This window comes from Grampus griseus (genome assembly GCF_964374135.1).
Source record: "Grampus griseus genome assembly, chromosome: 3".
Taxonomy (NCBI): domain Eukaryota; kingdom Metazoa; phylum Chordata; class Mammalia; order Artiodactyla; family Delphinidae; genus Grampus; species Grampus griseus.
The window spans coordinates 112,465,119-112,486,275 of NC_139019.1; the positions used below are offsets into that span (position 1 = coordinate 112,465,119).

The 21,157-nt window shown below is 54.1% G+C and overlaps 1 protein-coding gene across 2 annotated transcripts in view; it reads left to right on the forward strand.

Annotated features, from left to right (window-relative positions):
- Positions 1–9,380: 9,380 nt before the first annotated feature.
- SLC25A48 (solute carrier family 25 member 48) overlaps positions 9,381–21,157 on the forward strand; it is a 43,358-nt gene continuing 31,581 nt past the window's right edge. For both annotated transcript variants that reach the window (XM_082650093.1, XM_082650094.1), the window contains exons 1-4: positions 9,381–9,597; positions 14,021–14,064; positions 17,507–17,578; positions 19,562–19,820. In XM_082650093.1, the coding sequence (XP_082506219.1) occupies positions 9,552–9,597; positions 14,021–14,064; positions 17,507–17,578; positions 19,562–19,820 (421 nt within the window). In that variant the 5' untranslated portion in view covers positions 9,381–9,551. The remainder of the gene's footprint in view (positions 9,598–14,020; positions 14,065–17,506; positions 17,579–19,561; positions 19,821–21,157) is intronic.

Here is a 21,157-nt window from a genome sequence, read left to right on the forward strand (position 1 = left end):
CTCTCTTGAGGGAGTGGTTTGCAGGAAGGATCTGGGGCAGAGAGGTCCTGGGTAAGCGGATGGGCTTCTCTGCAAGAGCAATTTGCTTCTCATCCACTCAGCTGGCACTGGCCAGGAGCTGCTCTGTGCCGACTCAGACATGAGCACACGTGAGGACGCAGAGGCCGGAACAATGGTGAGAGTTAACTTCTGTTGAGTGTTTACTGTGCACCAACCACAGTGCTGAGCACTGTACATGATTTAACGCACTGATTTTGACTTTGGTTAGGTACAGTTAGCAGCCCCATTTTACAGAGGAGGATGTCCAGGCACAGGGAGATTAAACGGCCAACCAAAGAATACAGAGATGGAAAGCTTTAGAGCTAGGATCTAAACACTATCTAGCTCTGGAGTCCATGCTCTTCACTGTTATGCTTGTATTAGATGTCTATTTCCTTGTAATAAATTATCTCAAAACTTGGGGGCTTAACATAACAATGAACACAATTTCTCACAGCATTAAGGTTCAGGAATCTGGGAGCAGCTTGGCTGGGTGATTGTGGCTTGAGATCGCTCGTGAAGCTGCAGTTAAGGTGTTGGCCAGGGCTGCACTCATCTGAAGGCTTGACTGGGCCTGGAGGATCTGCTTCCTCCCTCACATGGCTGGCAAATCGGTGCCGGTTCCTGGCAGGAGGCCTCAGCTCCTCACCTCGTGGGCCCCTCCACAAGGCTGCTTGAGCAGCCGCGCAACATGGTAACTGGCTTCCCCAGAGCAAGTGATCCCAGAGACCAAGACAGAAGCTGTAATGCCTATTAACAGCTGAGCCTCAGAAGTCACCTATTTCTACCTCTGTCGTATTCTGTTGGCCACACAGGTGAGCTCTAATTCAGTATAGAAAGAGACCCCACAAGGGCATGAATGGTGAGAAGCATTGGGGACCGTCCTGGAAGATGGGCTACCATATGCTCTAATATAAGGTATAGTGCCAAATTCTGGGGATTCGTGGGGAGAGAGGGCTCATTCACCAAAGCAGGCCCTGGAGTCGGGGTGCGGCATCAGAGGGAAGTGGCATTAACACTGTTCTTGGGAGGGATGTGCTAAGATAACAGGGCTGTATCCCCAGAACCCAGCATTAGGCCTAGTTCACGGGAGATACTCAAGCGTTCATGGTTGGATGAATGGATGAGGCATCAATAAGGGCAGAAAAGGGGGCACATTCTGGTTTTATGGGGCCTAAACTTAGGGGAGGAGTGGAGGAAGGGGGATGGAAGCCTCCTTGGTCATTCTGAGGCAACTTCGGAGGCTGCATGCAAGAGGAAAAAGGTGGAGCTCCTCAGGAGAAGGTGGAGAGGGGGCTGGAAGAAGTGACAGGCAGGGGCAGAGCCAGAGCTCGGCTGCTCTGCTGGGAGACCCGGCTGCAGCAGAACCGTGTAAGGCATGAGGCAGTGGGCAATCTCCCTTCTGCACGCCCCTCCCCAAGTGGACTGGTACCTCATTTAAGGCTGGTTCTCCTCAGCCTTCTCCCTGGCTACAGATTTGTCACTTAGGAAATCTCTACTTTGGAGAAAATTGAATCCACATGGTTTTGACATTTTGTTCTTTTAAGTTTTTGCTTTGTACTTGCATCAAAAATGAGATGTCCTTGGAGTCCTTTAAATCACCCCTCTCTTAAAAACAGGAAGTTCCTCTTTGCCATGTTCATACTGACCCTGGAGCAGAGAGCAGTGGTTTGGGGTGGGTTCCAAGCTGAGAGTTTTGTCACCCTGTCTCTTTCTTTGAGGTGTGGGGTCTTAAATCTGGCCTTTCTTTTAATAGATGGAGAAACTGAGGTCGGGAAGGAAGAGTGCATCCAGAGACACAGAGCAAGTGGGAGGACCTGTGCCATCTCTGCGGACGGAACGTGTTGCTGGTTCTCGTGCCCACGCCCCACCCTCACCCAGAGGCTGATGAGTGTGCTGTGCGTGTGCTGGGTGAGGGGAGCGAAGGGACACCACAGCCCTTCTGAGAGGCTGGACCAGCACAGGCCTCAGCCTCCCCAGGCAAGCCCGCCAGGTTCCCACAGAAAGCAAGGCTGTTGTGCAAGGAGCCCAGGCCTGCCTCGGGGTGGGCCAGGGAGGTCTGTCCAGGTGAGATGCAGCTAGCCCCCAGGTGGGTCCTCCGTCCACTCACAGGAGGACTGCGGACCGCCGATAGACAGCAGATGCCACCGCCCACAGAGGCACCTGGCCAGCCAGGGCCCTGGAGCTCAGACTCCAAGCCTTCAGCCTCCTCTCCCACAGCAGGCGAGCTCTTTTGGCTCCCCTGCTCTCTCCTGCCTGGGGTCACTCCGCTCTGCCCTCTGCCTGTGATGTGATGGATGCCCTCTCTACTGCCTCCGCAGGCCAAAATCCAGATCGTCTTTTTAGGACCAGCTCCTTCCTGAGACTTCAGAGTCTGGCTCCTTTTCTTTTTAGCTCAGGCATGAGAGGAGGTTTCCTGGTCTCCCTCAGAGTTCTGCCCCTGAAGTTTGAGCCGGCTGGTGGAGGAGACTCGCCACACAGCGGCAGAGATGGGGCCGCCATTCCCAACACAGACTCCTCTCTCACCATCCGAGTCACCAGCTCTCTGCACCCCAGGCAGTTCAGCACACAGCAGTGCTCAGCAGGGGCCGCCGGATGTGACCTCAAGAGCTGCAGTGGAGTCCCCCGGCCATCGCCCACCTCACGCCCCTCTTCTCCTGCGGAAATCCCTCAATCCCAGATTTCCTGGTCCCCGACTTGCCCGGCCTCCGCTTGTCCTCAGCACAAGCCCGCTTATGCCCATCAGCTGAGAAGGAAAGGGCAGGCTTGCCTTGTTCTCAGATGTGCACAGAGCCGTCTCAGCCCACAGGACCCTGGCAGGGAGGCAAGGACTGAGGGCAGCCCGGGGCGCTCCCCTTGATTCCTGAGACATCTGCTCCAGCAACTCTAAGAATGTGAGCGTAGTTGGCAAAGGTTAATACCATCTCCCTGATGGTGGAGAAGCTGAGTCAGAGAAGTTAGGACATTTATGCACAGGGGCCAGGGCAGGGAGGGGGCAGGGCTTTGGGGAAAGTCACCTCCACTTTCTGAGGCTTGACCAGGAGGCAGCACCTCGGTTATGCGCTGGGTCCTGGAGTCAAACAAAAGGTGTGAAGCCTTAATCCTCCACTCACGGAGGTTTTGTGTGGTTTTGGAGAAATTGCTTAACTAATCTGAACTTCATTCTTCTCACCTGCAAAGTGGGGAATTGCCTCACAGAATTTGATGAGCTAGTGTAGGAGGAACATATAGCACTGGCCCAGCTTGGAGCCCTGAGGTGGAAAAGAACCTGGTAAATCTGAGGCCTGGATGAGTCAAGGCAGGTGAAGAGATGGAGGTGTCACCTGTCCTTACTGGGGCCTCTCCCTCCAAGTACAGAGTCAGCTCCCAGGAAGCCTCAGATGGGTCCACATCAAGCCCCTCAGAGGTCCGCTCTGGCACCCTCAGACTCCTCCTGAGCCTCCCGTGTCAGCGCATCTTCCGTTGCCCAAGTGTATACTGGCTCTGACTCTGCCAGCCCAGTGCCAGGGAAACTGGGCCAGGAACCTCTCCCCCTACTGCAGCCAAGCCTGTCCTTTCCTCCTGGGAGTTCCAAGTGCTGTGCAGCAGCGCCCTCTGCTGACAGATCTTAAGAAGACGCCCACAGCCGGCATCTCCATGGCCCAGAATTTTAGACTTCTCTGGACACTGAGGAGGCCCGTCTCTACTCTACAAAAAGCAGAGGGGAAATTGAGCCCTGGACTTGCCCAAGGTGCCCAGTGAGCAGCAGCACCAGAAGCAGAGCCCAGGCAGCCCAGCCTCCCAGCCTCCCAGCAGCTGCTTTGCCCCCTCACTTCACAGCCACTCGCCTCTGTTACTTGACTTGGAGCATCAAATTGAAGGGGCACTGGACCAAATACAGAACATGCTCTGAACAGACTCTGTCAAAGAACTGTCAGTAAAAGAAGGAATCCTGCCCCAAATGAGAAACTCCAGTGGCACCTTCAAAATCACTCATCAGAGTCAGGGAAGCGACCCCAGAGCTCCCATTGTCTGAGGCCAGCACAGGAGTGATGCAGCAGGTACAAACACCCAAAGAAGAAAGACAAGACATGCATGTGTCCCACTTCATTCATTCATTCGCACTCAATCATTAGTCATTACCGTTCATCTGCTCTGCAGCAGAGGCTTAGAATGCAGCAGCAGTGGACAAGGCGGACAGCTCCTACCCTCCTGGGCCTCCCAGGCATTGCACAAAGACTGACCAACACGGTGAGGGCTGGAAGGAGAAGCAGGGAGCCTCGAGAGGGGCAATGAGAGAGCCCTCTCTGCAGAGGATGTTTCAGCTTAGTCCTGAGGGAGGTAGAGCTGGCCTTGAAGATGGCAAGAGGAGGGAGCTGCAAGCAGAGGGAGCGATTAGTGCAAAGGCCCTGAGCTGGAAAAGCATCTGGAACTTTTGAGGGCCTGCAAGGAGCCGGGCTTCTGTGACATGCCAAGAAAGACCCTGGTCTCTTCTGCTCTGCCTTGTATCTAGACTCCTTCTTTGACTGCCAGCAGTCAGCAGGCCCTTCAGACTTGGTCTCCATGGCCTCCCCTTTTAAGGCCCGCTGAGCAGTGATGTCCACCGGGCCTCTGCCAGGCTCTGCAGGTCCAGAGGAGAATAAGGCAGTGCCCTCTTCTCAGTGTGTCCACAGTCCTGACGGGAAGGCAGACTATAATCCGTAGAGCGTGACGGCAGTGCTATGCATATGCCTGGAATGTTCTGGAAATACAGTTGAAAGATAGCAGATCCAGCATGGAGTGGGCCGTGCTTCAAGGAAGGCCTATCAGGAGAAGCTGAGCTGAGTTTCAAAGGAGTAAGGTGTGAGGGTTAGCCAGAGAAGAAGTGGGGAAAAGGGCGTTCCCGGCAAGGGAACATGTGGGCGGGCACACATGTGAAAAGCATGTGGGGCGTGCAGCACATACTACGCAGCTGGGGCTTTGGCCCGAGGGGAGGGCTGGGGTGGTAGGAGGTGAGAAGTGGAAAGGCAGCCGGACCCAGGCCCACAGACCCTCACATGCCAAGCTAAGGAAGTGGAACTAGACTCAAGGCCGTGGGGAGTCATTGGAGGTCTGTCAGCCGGAGAGCAGGAACAGATTCAAGGTCTCAGAAGCTCACTGTGGCAGCTGCTGGAGGGACAGAGGATCGGGGCAGAGGGACCCAGGGGCTTCTGTCCACCATGATCCAGACAGGCAGAGGCACAGGGCTGGGCTGAGCCACACTGGGAGACGTCAGAGAGGGATGGATGTTGGGGCCAGGGAGGAGATGGACCCTGGACTTCACAGCTGATGGAATGAGGCCTTGGGGGAGAGAGCTGAATCGAGGGTGATGCCCAGCGTCTGGTTTGGGTGGCCAGCTGGGTGGGGCACTGGAGGGATAGTTAGAGAGTTAGTTAAACAGAGAGTCCATAAAAGGATGTGCTGAGTTAGAGATGACATGGGGCCATCTACTCCTCAAGTAGAGGAGTTGAGGAGAGGAGAGACAGGTAGGAGATGAGGTGTCGAGGTTGTGATCTGAGAGGTGATGGGTGTGGCTGGGAGAGGGTCCAGGTGAGGGCCCTGAGAGTCCCCAAACAGAACGAGGGGCAGGAAGTGAGTACTGCGGACAGAGAGAAGGAGGGAGAGCGCAGTAGTCAGGGAGAAAGGCCGCCCCACCGGGTGAGGGCAAGCTTCCAGAAGACAGAGGAGAGCAGGGAGCAGGGCCGGGTCTCTGCCGTGGGGTGTCAGTTGGGAGCACCTGGCCCAGGTGTAGCAGGTGGGGGACCTGGGCTTGGCCAAGGAGGTGGAGCCTTGGGGCTGGAGAGACTCAGGGTGCAGCCAGGAGGCTGCAGGCCGGGAGTCGGGGGCCGGGGGGAGTGGGGGGCCTTCCCTGACTGCTGACTGACACTTGACTCCCCTCAGTGCTCTCACAGCCGCCCCCATGTGGCATCTCAGGCAAACGGTCCCCTCTCTGCCAGAGCCCTTCCCAAGAGCAGAGACTGACACAGAGTAGGTGCTTGGGAAGCTGTTTACCTGAAAGGGCAAATGAGAAATGGGAAATGCGCCACTCATCATCAAAGACTGTCAGCATCGCCCATCTGCCGATCCCCACTGCGGTGGAAGATGCTCTGGGGGTTATCTTTGGGGAAGGAGCTGAAGGAGAAAGGAAATTGGGTTTCCTTCTGACCCTAGCAACCGAGGGAGTTGATCTCCTGTGCCTCAGTTGCTTTACCTGCTCTCTCCCAAGGGCGGAATACAAGTGTGCATGGCAGCACTACAAATGCTGCTCCAAAGCGGGGAAGCCAGGAACAAGTAGCGGCTCAGAGCCCTCCCCAGAGCCAGCGTTCTGCTGGGTCTAGGATCCTCTGGCCAGGCCGTTGGCTGCCACGAGACCAGACCTGGGTCCTCCCCCTACCTCCCTTGTAGGTGTGCCTGCTGGGCAGATCTGTGGCCCACATTTGGGAACGGAGCACAGAGGTGCCTTCTGGAAAGGAGCCCACACCCTCCGCTCTGCTGCAGCTCATTAGCAGTTCAAGCAGCCGCTTTCTGGGCCCGGGAGGCTGTCCCAGGGCTCCGGAGCCTCTGCCTGCCAACTCAAGGCTTTCTTACTTGGTGCCAACACAGGACTGAGGGAACGACAGTCCGCCTGGCACCCTCTAGGTGGTCCTCCAAAAGAGCAGGCAGGCCTTGATGAACTGGCAGACTCTCCACCTGTGGACTGGCTTCAAGGTGAGTTCACACAATGACCACTCTCTGGAGACCTTTCATTTCTCATAACTGTCCTGGCACACGTCCCAAGCATGGCAGGGCACAGCACGGTGAGGGGGGAGAGGTGCTGCTGGTAGCCCCACTCCTCTCAGCCCTTTTCGGATCAAGCCTCAGTGGCAAACTTTGTCTTGCTTTGGAAGAAGGAGCCCTGGGCAGCTTCCACACCATGATGGTCTTGATGATGTGACATAAATGTGCCAGTGGGAGAGGCCCTTTCCTTCAGACATTACCCCTCACCATTTTTTGCAATCCCAGGTGCTAAGGCTGGGCCTCTGCTGGAAACTAGCAGGACACTGAGGTACACCAGTCCTCCTCCTTCTTGGAGGGAGGCCAGGGAGCTCTCACTGGACCAAAAGCACCTCCACGTAGCCAGGTCACATTTCCCAGCAAGCATGGACCTCCAGCTGGGACCTGGCTGGGTGCAGGGCTGCCTACAGAGAGGAAGTCTGAGAGGGAGGTGACCGCCCCTCTGCCTTCCTTCCAGGCTGGCTCAGGCTGAGCCTGGGCCTGGAGGGAGCTGGGCCCCTGCAGAGTCAGACCCTGGCCTTCCAGGTCTTGCCTGCTCTGGGGCCAGGGCCTAGGATGTGGCTGGAATGTCAATAAGCAACACTGCCTGGGGGTGAGACAGGGAAGAGAGAGCCCGTGGCTGTTGGGGGTCAGCACAGGCTCAGGGAGACATGGGCACACCGTGAAGCACCATTTCAGGACAAGGGGCGGGATAGGAAAGTGGAGGGCGGGCTGAGAAGTGTGTGGAGAGAGGTCCAGAGCAAGGCTGTCCCTAGAATTCCTCCACCAGCTCACAGCTGGGGGGCATGAGACCCCCTGACTGGTTAGGGTTTCATGAAACCTCCCTGAGTCTCCTACGAGCCGCCTCGTCTCTATTTTACAGGTGTACACAGTTAGGGTTCTACCAGAGAAACAGAAGCAGAGGGAGATTCTATGTTACATAATTGTAGGGTCCGGCTGGGCAAGTGTGACATCTGGAGGGCAGGCTGGCAGGCTGGAAATGCTCATCCCACAGGTGGCATTTCTTTCTCAGGGAAACGTCCATTTTGCTCTAAAGGCTTTCGGCTGACTGGACGAAGCTGACCCAGATTATCAAGGATGAGCTCCCACACTTAAAATCAGTTGGTCGTCACCTCCACAGAATCCCCTCCCGGCAAGACCTGGATGAGCGTTTGATCAAATCACTGGGTAGTGTCACGCAGCCAAGTTGACACATAAAAGTGACCATCGCCAGGATGACCCCCAGTGCCTGCTCACAGCTGCTGTGAGGGGGAGTGAGGAAGTAAGACTTGGCACAGACTCTGGCTTGAAAACATCCTCAGGGCAAGGCAGCTCTGGCTCCCTGTGCTTGTCTGGGGCGTGCGGGGAGTGCGTTTGCAGGCTGGTCGGAAGTGTTCGAGCCAAGGAGGCTGAGCTGGGTTTGGGTCTGCTTGTCTGCAGGGGGTGGGGACTGGCTCAGAGAGCCCTGGGGGCTTTGTGGGTGGGGCATCAGCGGCTTCGGGGAGCTTCAAGGCAGGCACTTCCAGAGGCACAGCGTGCTGCCTGGCCACCCAGACCTCACGCCCAGGCAGCTCTCAGAGGAAATTTCCAGGCTAGCCTCATCCCTCCTGAAAGCCTGGCCAGGGGCAGGCTGAGAGTTTTCAGGGCTCTGGAAATTCCCACCTGGCCCGGGGTGCTCTCAGCAGGGGGCTGGGTGCCCTCAGCCGGGGGTGCTGCAGGACCTTCAAGTCTGGGTGGGGTCTCCCCTGGGCTCTCCACCGTGGCAGCTGGATCTCCTGGGAAAAAGCTCAAATCTGTCCTCACACAGCTAAGCCTACAACTCAGGTGCGACAAGTTTCGTCTCCTAATCTGGACCAGTTTTCTAAAAGATTAAAATCTATTGTCATACAATCATTTCCCTAGGAATGAGGATAATAATAACACCCATCTCACAGGGCTGCTGTGAGGGGTAAGCCCAGGTACAGTGAAGGGGGCCCGATGTCAGTGCCCAGGAAATGTGGCACATTATTAAGAGCGAGTACTTAGCGCTGATTTGGAGACTGCCCCTGGGCTAGGTGCTTTCCACACATTATTTCAGTAATTCAGGAATAGATAGGGTTTTGAAACCTGGGGGCTAGAGAAAGGTGTGGAGTGCAGGCGGAAGAAGAGCCCCTGACCACTAAAGTTGTTATGGAAGATTGTGTGTCCTTTGTATTTTATAGAGAAACTGTCCATGGCTTTCAATCAGCTCAAAGAATTAAGAACTTCTGGTTTAGTTGATAGTTGGACATTCAATTATAATTATTTCAGCTCTGTTTTCGCTAAAAAGAGGATGTGTCCACCCAGCTAAATAATCCTATCACAGAGAGACCTTGGTGTTTGTAATCAAATACTTCTGGACTTCGGATAAAGCCTTCCTCTGTACCTCTTGTCATGAACTTTGAGAAATGTCCCTGAAATCATTTCCAGTGTCTCGGAGGAGATGTGAAGAACTACCATAACTACCGGTGGACACTCCCTCGCCCGGCCCGCGCGCTGCGCCTTTAAGGTCTACTGGGGGCGTGATGTCAGCTGCCCGCGGGCACTTGGAGCGCGAGCCCGGCGGCCCGCGCGCTTCGGCGATTCCGAGCCATTCCGAACCCGTTGTGGAGAAGGACCTGCCTGCCGGTAGCTCCGTTTCCCTGACTTCGCCCGTCCGGCGCGCTCGCCCGTGGGCCATGACCAGCAGACCCTGAACGGGCACCGACCCGGCTCCGGGAACGCGAGGCTCCGCGGCCCCGGCCATGGGCAACTTCCAGCTGGAAGACTTTGTGGCGGGCTGGATCGGAGGTGAGCGCATCCCCGGATGGGAGGGACCCCCAGAGGTGAGTGCGCTGACGGGACAGCCCGGCCCGAGAGGAAGAGAGCGAGTCAGCCGGGAGTTGCGCAGGCGGAGTTTCCACGCCGTGCCGGGTCAGGGAGCTCCGCGCCCGGGCGCTGCCCACACGCGCCCTGGGTGCTCGCTGCCCACCGCCCGGCTGGTCTTGCCGCTCCTCGCCTGCTGCCGCGACCCCGGGGGAGATTCATCCCGAGCCTGCGATTTGCCTCAAAGTTTGGGTCCGCGGAACTTGATCCTGTAATGATTAAACCAATGGTCAAAGCGAACAGCCAATGGAACGTCCCGGCGCGTACACACCCTTCGGCGCCCTGGTGCGCACTTGAGTCTGGGGACTCTGGGCTCACAGGAACTCGTGTGTGAGGGTGGCGTTTGACCGCCGCCCGCCCCCGCGCGCGGGATGCGGAGCCCGGCCTGGCGCTCAGGCCGGCCCTTGTGGCGTCCGGCTGCGGGGAGCGGAGCGCAGAGCTGGGAGCCCAGCACCGGCTGCAGGTGTCCGCTGCCAGATAGGAGGAACCCTTCACGTTTTCAGCCACAGCCAACTGTCATGCCTCTCCTCGGGCACTGTTGGGTCCGCCGGTCCCTTCCTACCACTCCTGGAGACGCTCTCTGCTGAGCCTGGGGTGTGTTTGCTTGGGCAATAGTCGCATCCATTGCCTTGCTTCTCCATTATTCTCTTTCCAATAGGTCTGTCCCTCCTCTTTGCTCAGCTATTGGGGGGGGGAGGGGGTGAGGGACTTTGCTTATTGTCAGATATAGCCTTTCTTTTGGCTCCATCTAAGAGCTGTTGGCGAATGCAGTCCCTCCCCAATGTAAAATCCTGAGACGCTCGCTCAGGTAGAGGCTATGGCTAGCATGTTTGTGCCCCACTAAGTGTTCTAGGTATGGAGACCAGGAGATTTGTAGGAAAGGAAAAAAAAACAAAAAAAGCAACTAACCAGCTAGGATCCCGGGTGGTTCCCCTTCTGGTGGCACCCTCCCACCTCCTAGCAGGAGTCCATGTCTGTCCCCCACAGGTGACAGGTGGCTGCAGGGCCCCTGCTTCTCACCCTCCCAAGCAAAGGTGATTCCTCTCCCTGGGGGCAGTTCCGTTGCACAGGCTCCCTTGGGTAGGGCTGAGACCTGCCTCTCCTAACTTTGCCAGTCAGGGGACTGTGCCCAGGGACCTACCAGGCACATCCAGACCCTCTTCGGACAACCTTTCAGCCGTCCAGAGGGAGAGGCTTTCCCCGGCTGCCCTTTAAATAGTCAGACCAACTTCAGTAGGGCTGCCAGGGGCTTGGTTTGAGAAATGTCCTGGAGGGTAAGACTGTCAGAGCAGCTCAAAATCTCTGATGACACAGAGACCCTCCCCAACTCACACAGCAAGTAGTGGGTTGTCCTTTATTCTGAGATTGCCCTTACTTTGTTGATGTCAACATGGTTTTGTTTGTTTTTGTTTTCGCTTCCATGAAATGAACACGAATGTAGTAGCAGTGAATGCTTCATAAGTGTCAGGTGCTGTTTAAATGCTACATGGATACTTCTAAAGCAACTTTATTGAGGTTATTTTACATATCATAAAATCCACTCATTTCAAGTGTACAATTTAGGGATTTTTAGTAATTTTACCAAGTGTTGCAACCATTACCATAAACTAGTTTTAAAACATTTCATCCCCCAGTAAGATCCCTCATGCCCATTTACAATTAAACCCCATCCCCTCCCTCTCTCTCTGGGCAACCACTTTCAGGCTCTATAAATTAGTGTTTTCTGGACACTTTATATAAACAGAATCATACAATATGTGGTCTCATGTCTACGTATATTTCTTTATAGCTCTAATGAGGTAGCTACTGTCATTACATCCCCATTTGACAGATGAGGAAATGGATACTCAGAGAAATTCAATGACTTTCCCCAAACCATACATCTAGGATGAACACGAGGATTCCAACCCAGACAGTCTGGTACCAGGGCCATGTTAAGCCCTGCACTCATCTATAGCTGTTTTCTCTCTCAGTGACCTGTCATGATAAACTTTCACCATTACATCCTTCACATTTTGCTTGAAATTTTACTGGTCTGTAATATCCCAAGGTCTGGAAACCACTGACCTGATAATTCTGTTTCTTATCTTGTATCCCTGCTTTCAGATGGGTGGACTAATGAGTGTGCAGGGAGATAATGGCCCAAGGCTGGGTCTGGGGCTGCTGCCCTGGGCTGAGGGATACAGCCAGAGCCTGAGGACCAGAGCTCCTTCCTTCCCCTGCAGGAAGGGGTTCCTGTAGAGTGAATGGCCCGGCTTTCCGCCGCCCACCATCTTTCTGCCTCTGCCCCGTTCTGTGGGAAGGAGGGGTTGAGAGGGGCCTGGAGGTTCTAGACCAAGGGAACATTTGTTCCGGAATAGCTGGTTTCTCTACCCTGTAGATATCTAATGTTCCAGGACCCCTGATCTGCCCTACCTGGTGCAGTCACTCCTGCTGGCAGAGACACTGCTTCCTCATCAGCATGATGGGGAATGGGTCTCAGAAGGATGGCTCCTGCTTCAATCTCACAATCATTGCCTTCTGCGGTACGGCCTCAGGGCAATCTTGCTTGCCTCCAAAATCATTCTGGCCTTGTGAAGGTGTGTGTGGATGGGCATTTTTCATTGAAAAGATCCGGAGTATCCATCACCTTTCCAAAGAGGCCTTCTTAAAAAAAAAATCAATAGGGATGGCAGCCCCTCTGAGCATCCTGTAAGTGCCAAGCTCTGCTGGCCCTTTACCTTTTCTACTTCAGTTCATTCTTAAAATGGAACCGTGAGGTAGGTGCTAATGTTATTCCCACTACACATGCTAAAAGGGAGGCGTAGAAAAGCTAAATAACCTGCAGGTACCTGAAAAGTTTCTGGGTTTTCTCTTCATACCCTCCCTCTTTTTTTTTGAGGTGAGATTCACATAACAAAATGAATCATTTGAAAGTATACAATTCAGTGACATTTAGTACATTCACGGTGTTGTGCAACCATCTATCTAGTTCCAAAACATTTTTCTCACGCCCAAAGAAGTTTCTGGACCCATTAAGCAGGTACCCCCATTTCCCCTCCTCCAAACCCTGGCGATCACTAACCTGCTCTCTGTCTCTATGGAGTTACCTATCCTGGATAATTCCTATAAATGGAATCACACAGGATGTGACCTTTTGTGTCTGGCCTCTTTCACTTTGCACAATGTTTTCCACGTTCATCCACACTGCAGCACGTATCAGTACTTCATTCCTATTTATGTCTAGGAATATTCCATCGTATGGATACACCACATTTTATTTAGCCATTCATCCAGCAGTGGACATTGGGCTGTTTTTACCTTTTGGCTTTTTTGCATAGTGCTGCTATAAACATGTGTGAACACGTACTTGTTTGAGTGCCTGTTTTCAGTTCTTTTAGGTATATTTCTAACAGTGGAATCCCTAGGTTATAGGGTAATCCTATGTTTAACTTTGTAATAAGCCAAACCGTTTTCTACGGCAGCTGCACCATTTTACATTTCCACCAGCAATATATACGAGTTCCAATTTCTCTATATCATCACGAATACTTGTTATTTTCCTTTCCTTTTCTTTTTTTTTTTTATTATAGCCATCCTAGTGGGTGTGAAGCAGAATCTCACTGTGCTTTTGACTTGCATTTCCCTAATGACCAATAATGTTGAGCATCTTCTCATGTACTTGGCCATTTGTATATCTTCTTTGGAAAAATGTCTATTCAAGTCCTTTGCCCTTAAAAAAGTTTTTTTTTTTCTTTTTAGTTGTTAGAGTTCTTTACATATTCTGGATATTTGACCCTTATCAAATGTTCGATTTGCAAATATTCCCCCCCCTGTAGGTTTCTTTACCTTCCTGAGAGTGTTCTTTTATGCACAAACGTTTTTAATTTTTATGACATCCAGTTTATCCAATTTTTCTTATGTTGCTTGTACTTTTGTTGTCATATGTAAGAATCTGTTGCAAATCTCCATTCGTGGAGATTTCCCCCTATATTTTAGCGTATGATTTCTGTAGTTGCAGTGCTTCCATTCAGGTCTTTGGTTTCTTTTAACTTTTGTATATAGTATGAGGTAGAGGTCTATTTATTCTTTTGCATGTGGGTACCCAGTTATCCCAGCACCTTTACCTCCCTTTTATTAGGGTACTTGTTTCCTGAGGCAGGGCCCAGGTTTTACTCCATTTTCTTGCCTTCCTCCATGCGTGAGCCTGTGCCTAACACACTGGGTGGGGGTTGTCCCCTCTGGTGACTGGGCATTGACTGAATAAGTGAATGTAAGTGTCTGAGTCCTCTGTTCTGTCCTAAGAACCAGCCAGTACAAGCGAGGAGTCCAGGGACTGAGTAACCAGGACATCCTCTTTGATCCACAGGTGCAGCGAGCGTCATCGTCGGCCACCCTCTGGACACAGTCAAGGTACGGTAGCCATGTTGCCATTACCTTTTGGAAAGGGGCCTGGAGTGAGTCTGACTCCGGGAATGTGCCTGCTGTTTCTGACCCCCAGAAAGCCACCAGCGCAGGGCAGGCTCTCTGTGCCAGTCCACGGGGGCGGAGCGCTAGGAGGCCCAGTTGGAATGCTCCCCCGTCCTTGCTGGGCAGTGATTTTGTTTTTGTGAAGCTCCATTTCTGCCTCCAGGCTCTCATGAGCTGCAGGGGAGGGATGGGGCACTGTGAGTGCTCTCCTGCAAGCCTCTATGGAGCGAAGGAACCAGAATCTGGGCCCATAATCTAAGGTTGGGCCATTGGAAAAGATACTCCAGGCACAGAGAACGGCACAGGCAAAGACAGTGAGGTGGGGACACCACCGGGGGGGCCATGCTTTGGAAGGGCCAACACGGCCACTTCTGCTGATGCATCAGGTTTCTGAAAGCAGCTACGGATCAGAATCCAGGACTGGTAGGTCGGCACTCAGTCCTTGGAGGCCTTGACCTTCAGGTTAGGACTCTAGACTTAGGTTGGGAATGGGAAGCCGTTATAACTTGACGGAGCCAGCAAAGCCACCTGGCATTGGGGTCATCCACGCTTCTTGTTCTACACGTGTGGAAACTGGCCCAGAAAGGGGAAGGGTGTCACCTCAGGTCATACAACAAATCGAAGCATTGAGGAGTGAGATGTTACAAAGGGACATTCTTTGGGTCCACCCCTACCCCTGCCACCTGTCCCCATGGTGACCAGCACTCACAGCTGTACCCTGAGAACGTGGCTGCAAATGGCGCCTCCTCACCCTGACTTCCACATTTGTATCTAACGCTGTGCCAGGATCGTGCGCAAAGAGGACCTGCCAGGCCCTTCTCCAGTGGTCACTGTGGTCCCCTTTCTCCCCATCTTCCTCCCTGCGTGGCCGTGGGCCCCTCCTCAGTCAGAGCCCAGGCCTGCTCTCTTCCTGATGGGGAGGTCAGCCTATGTGTCTAAATAGTTAAAGGTACTTCCCGGCCCCTCACACAGGCCCAGCCTTCTGCTCATACCTCAGATGCATCTTGGATGCTTTCTCTGTGCAGGCACTGTGGGGCTGGCAGGGCAGCAGTGGTGGACAAAGCAAGTCCAGTCCTTCCCCGGCAGGCCTAACAGCCACATTTCTGACCCAGGCAACCAGTGTCTCTCCCTGGTAGAGCATCCTTCCCTCACCTGCAGCTTGGTTAGGGGAGGGTAGAGCTTGTTGGAACCCCCATCCTCATCCCCTGCCCCTGGCACAGGAAAGCCTGGCCACCCTTTGCCCGGCCACATGTCACCTGTAAAGACCAGGACTCTCCTTCTTTTCTCCACTCTGCCCCCTGAGCCTCTGCAGGGAACCTTTCCTGATACATAAAATCTTGTCTCTGTTCAGCCTGAGAACCTCTCTGCTGAGGGTCCCAGCCTAAAGATGCTGGCTTACATGGCTGGCCTGTGGGTCCAGCCCGGGGCTGTGGCCTGGGGCCCTTGTTTCTCTCCAGAACATCCTCCTTCATTCTGGCTGGCATTTTCTCTAGAGTTCCTGTTCACTGAGAAAGGTCTGGGCAATAGCCTCAGAGTCAGAATAACCTGGAGTACAGCTCCAGCCTCCCGCATACTCTCCTGTGCCTAGGGCAGAGCTCTTAACCTCCCCAAGCCTCGGTTTCCTCGTCTGTAAAATGGGCAAAGAGCACCCCCCTGGTGGGGCTGTCATGAGGATTGTCAAGTGGCAGTGAGGATAGAGCAGTGAGCGATCCCCTCCTGTCCTGAAGAATACACACATTAGAGTGTGGGGAGGCAGATGAGTGACTTGTTCCTGGTTCCCAGGCTCGCCCCTGGGAGAGCCAATCTAGAAGGATCTGGGCTGCTGACCTGGGTCAAAGACTCATTCCCTGCCTGCAGCTGCCTCACCACAGGTGGGAGAGCCAGCACTGGCTACTTGGTGGCAGTAGAGCTGGGGTCAGGATTCACTGCTGGCTCCAGGCACAGCTGGTGCATTTAAAGTTTATGTTTGATGCAATGTGACCAGGGTTTTCTACTCAGGGCTCAGCTCTCTATAGCCCAGCTAGAGCACTATAAGAGAATACATTTGCATTGTTTTAAGCCACTGAATTTATCATAATTTGTTACAGCAGCAATCGGAAACATATACAGGGAATCAGCTTTCTTCATCTGTGAAGTGGGGATAGTATCCATGCCTCAGAGCATTTGTGGGATTCTGTGAGAAAAGTTCCATAAGATTTCCAGTGTTTGCCCAAGTATGCAGTTGGTGCATACGAAATGCTAGCTCCTGTTGCAATTGGAGTCCTTAGAGGCTTGAGCTGTGCTGCTGGCCTCGGTGGCAGCTTCCTCAAGAGCTGACAGACTTTTGCTCTGGTCTAGACCCAGAGTGAGGTGTGCCCTGGGCTCTTCTGTGGCTTTTCTCAGACCCTCTGCCTGTCTATGGATGCCCCCAGTCACCAGAGCCAGCCTCCATTAGAGGATGCCACAGTTTCACCTTCCGGCCCCTCGGTTAGCCAGTGCAAAGGGCCGAGTGCCACAGCCACGCTCGGCTCCGGGGACGAGAGGGAAATACAAGACGGCCCTGCCCCAGAGGGGGAACCCAAATAAACCCTAAGTAAACAGGCAAACAGATCACATCATTGCAGCATGTAAGCTCAGACCCAAGAGATGAGCAGAAGCTGGAGAAAGAGCCTTCCAGGGGAGGAAAGCAGGTGGAACGTTCTGGAAGTGAGAAGCAACGGATGCTCCAGGGTCCAGGAACGTGCCGTGTGGCAGACCCAACGGGTGCGGAGGAAATGACATGCGGGTGGTGAAAGCCACGCTTCTGGGTGCTGGTTAAGGGTGGAATTTATTCTGAGTTTGGTGGGAGGCCACTGGAGAGCTTGAAACAGCAGTGACAAACATTCATCGTTGTTTGGAAAAGATTAGTCTGACTGTTGTGTAGACACAGGCAGAGGAGTTGGGGTGGGGGAAGCAGGAGGCCAGCGAGGGGCCCAGCCCATCATCAGGGTGAGAGATGCAGGGGTTCTGGAGATGAGAAGAGCAGGTTGCTCCTGGGAGTATTTAGGAGGGCAGACTGACGGACAGCAGGTGGGCCAGAGCCACGGGTTAGCTTTTTGTACTCAAGATGCAGCAGCATCATGTGTCCCCACACAAGCATTGTTTTTGCACACCAAACTGGCCTTTGTTCTTCTCTCAGACCGAGGGGACTCCTGCTGCATTCAGCAAGGTGAGAACGGGACTTGGTGCAGGGAGAGGATGCAAGGCCAGCCAGGCCGGGACTGAAGTCCAGGCCTCCTTCCTGACGGGGTCACTGGGGCAGGGCCTTCCCTTCTCTGGGCTTCAGTGCTGGGAGCCCAGCGCCGTGAGGGAGGTGGGGATGTAACCTGTCTCCGGCTGGCCCTCACGCCCTTGCCTTTCTCCGCAGGCTCGCCTGCAGGCCGGCACTGGCTACGGGAGCACCCTTAGCTGCATCCGCACTGTGTACAGGAGGGAGAGTGTAAGTGCTCCCGGGGTGGGGTCTCCTCCTGGGGACCGAGGTCACAGCCCCTCACACCGGCACGCCCAGCAGGAGGCCTGTTTATTCCGCTCATCACCTTCGGCTCAATTTTCTCTCTTCATCTCACACCATCCTCAAATATTATGTGTTACCTAAACTTAACCCTGCCCCCAAGTGGGATGTTATTGAGGAAAAAAACTGGTTTGGCGTCACCTCTCTGGAGAAATTCGGAGGCATTTAGAACCACAATGTGGAAAATTCCTACAAAAACAGGAGGACCTGCCAGGTTTTCAAAACCTAATGTGTGGCGGTAAACCATGTGTTCACAGGCTCCCTTTATCCCAACATGGGGCGGCGGGTGCGGGGAGCAGTCTCTTCTGATCCCAGACACCCCGAACGGGCTTGCACCCCAGGTCGCTCCAGACCATGGACCCAGGGGTTTTCTCTGCGAAGGGGAAATTCTGAATAGCATTTTGTAGAAGCAGCATCAGGTGACCTTCTTGAGAATGAGTATGTGCTTTTGGAAGACTCCAAGGCTCCTCCTTGGGGGATTTAAAATAAATTTTAAAATTTAGAATGAAATGACCTGTTGGTTTAAAGAAATAGTCGGGTGTAAGCCCTGTGGCAGCCCTGGGCTTCTCCTTGAGTCACTGGAAATGTGGCCCCGTTATTGACTGCTGTCCCTGCCCAGGCTCCATCCTAGGAAGTGCCCTGGAGCTCGGGAGCCTCCTGCCTGCACCTGGAGGTTCTTCTCTTCAGTCAGAATATGTCTTGTGTCCTGGTGTTTTTCTGACTCTCTTGATCGTCTGCTTTAAAATCAGGGGGAGCACTGTAAACCCAGCACTCGTTGCTCCGGGGTAATGTTGTCCGATTCCTGTGTCCCCTGAACGGCAGCTGTTGAGCCTCCTTTTTGGCACATGTTCTCCGCAGTGTCTGCCAGCCTGCATCTCCGCTCTGGGGTTTCTGTGGGGACTGTGGGTGTTCCTCTGACACACAGCAGCTCAGAGCTAAGTGATGTCTCAAGTTATCTGAGGGACCTTGTTGTAGAGGAAGAGGCTGGAGCATGGTGCGTGCGTGCATATGTGTTTGCATGCACATGCGTGTGTGGACGCCTGTGTGAGGAGGTGTCCTGCCCCTTGCAAACAGGGGGCATGCGTTCAGGTCGGGATTAGTGGGTTTGAGCACAGTCTGGAGTTTTTACAATGGCTTCTTGGTGCTTCTTCATCTTTGGTGCCATGTGTGCTGCACTGACTCCTCAAAGAGCCTGTGGAATTTTCCAGGTTCAGTGGAGCATCTGTGGTGTTTGCTGAGAACGCAGTGTGTATGGACAGAAGCCACATCGTGCTGTTCATCCGGGGACTCCCCCTCTGGCTTTTTTCCAATAGACTCCCATGCTCGGGGCACCCAGCTACATGCTGGCCCAGGTGCCCCTGGGATGCTGGGGGACCCTTCTTACCCCATCACTACAGGCTTAGCACATTATATTTTAATTGCCTGTCAGTTTGTCTGGGTCCCCCCTCCCCTGCCCCCAGACTGTGAGCTCAGTGAGAGCAGAGAGTGTGTCTTTCTTGTTGTCCTCCAGGGCCTGGCACGTGCCCAGAGAATGCTTTTGTTGGAGTGACACATGAGGAAAGAGTGTGTGGTGCTTGGTAAGCCCACTACCCACTGGGGCTCCATGGGCTGCCCTCAGCCACAGCCCAAGAACACTGCCACTCCAGTGACAAATGCAGGTTCCAGGCCCAGCACATCACGGCTCAGGAACCAAAGCTTCATGCAGAAGCCGGTTCCTCCTCGGGTTAAGGATGCTCTCGCCCTCCCCTGTCTCTCCCCTCACATCAGCATCCTCTTTTATTCTTTCCACCAACGTACTGGTTTGCTTCTCCTATGGTGTCTCCCCTGCCAGCCCGCAGGCTCCAGGAGGGCAAGGTCTCTGCCAAGGGCAGCATAGGCCCTCATGCTTCCTCCCCCTGGGTCTCCCCACAGGTGTTTGGCTTCTTCAAGGGCATGGCCTTCCCCCTCACCAGCATCGCTGTCTACAACTCAGTGGTGTTTGGGGTCTTCAGCAACACACAGAGGTTCCTCAGCCACCACCGGTGCCAGGAGCCCGAGGCCGGCTCACCCCGCGTGCTGTCTGACCTGCTCCTGGCCAGCATGGTGGCTGGCGTGGTCTCTGTGGGGCTGGGTGCGCCCGTGGACCTCATCAAGATCCGGCTGCAGATGCAAACACAGCCATTTCGGGAAGGTAAGCGGCCAGGGGAAGTGGGCTGGTGTCTGGGGACCTGTGACCCTTTCCTGGTTTCCCAGGTCTGGGATTTGATTAATAATCTTTTTATGGAGCAGGGCATCTATGTTGAATCATTTTATCTGTAGTGGTAACTCTCACTGGTTAAGGATTTTCTACGCGCCCGGTGCCTGCAAAGAGCCCCGCATGGGTTCTCTTAATTCGTCTTCAGCACAATTCTCTGAGGCAGGTGCTGTGATTTTTTCCATTTTACAGATGAGAAAACTGAAGTTCCCAGAGGTTAAGATGCTTATTCAAGGACACACAGTTAATGACTGGGCAGTCAGGACCAGCTACATAACTTGCAGCCCCCCAGGGTGAAATGAAAATGCGATCTTTTGATCACAAATTAGTAAGAATTTTAAAAGGGCGACAGCAGAGCATTGAGGGGCCCTGTGTGACTGCCCAGGTCTCAGACCCACACCTGCCCCCCCCACACCAGGGAGTGCAGCCAGGGAGGCCTCAAGCTGAACTGGCTGCAGGGCCATGAAGCGGGCCGCCCCTCCCTCACCCTTGGTGTTCCATTAGAGCTTCATTTCTTTTTTTCTTTTTTTTTTTTTTTTGCGGTACGCGGGGCTCTCACTGTTGTGGCCTCTCCCGTTGCGGAGCATAGGCTCCAGACGTGCAGGCTCAGCGGCCATGGCTCACGGGCCCAGCCGCTCCGCGGCATGTGGGATCTTCCCGGACCGGGACATGAACCCGTGTCCCCTGCATCGGCAGGCAGACTCTCAACCACTGCGCCACCAGGGAAGCCCAGAGCTTCATTTCTTATGTGCTGCGTAGCTACTCCTGCGCCGCGAGCTGGAGCTCTCATCTCCTCCCTGCTGGGAAAGAGGTTTCTGACTCCTCCTGGAGCAGTTTTGATAAAGGAGGATGGAAAGAGTGGGAAGGTACTTGCTGTGCAGAGTAGATAGCGCCAGCTCCAGAGGAGGGATGAGCTGGGGGTCTTGGACAAATTTCAGTACCTTGGGGTTTGGTCCTTGGCTCTCATTTTACTCTGTCTCCTCAGGGAAGATATTATCCCTTCCTGGGCCTCAGTCTCTTTTCTGTATAATGGAAGGATTGCATCCCAGGTCCCTCCTTCACCTCAGATATATACCTGACAGATCTCATGGGTAAGACCCCTCTCCTCGGCAGCCTCCTGAACGGCCTCCGTGTGAACCCTCTACCCACAGAGGCGGGGGGGTCGGCTCTGCCCCATGGCTGAAGCCCCAAAAGCTCGCTCAGGAGCATCCCAGGCCAGTGCCTCTCCTGCCCCCAACCCAGGTTCCTCGATTCAGCCTGCACTCCCTGCTCAG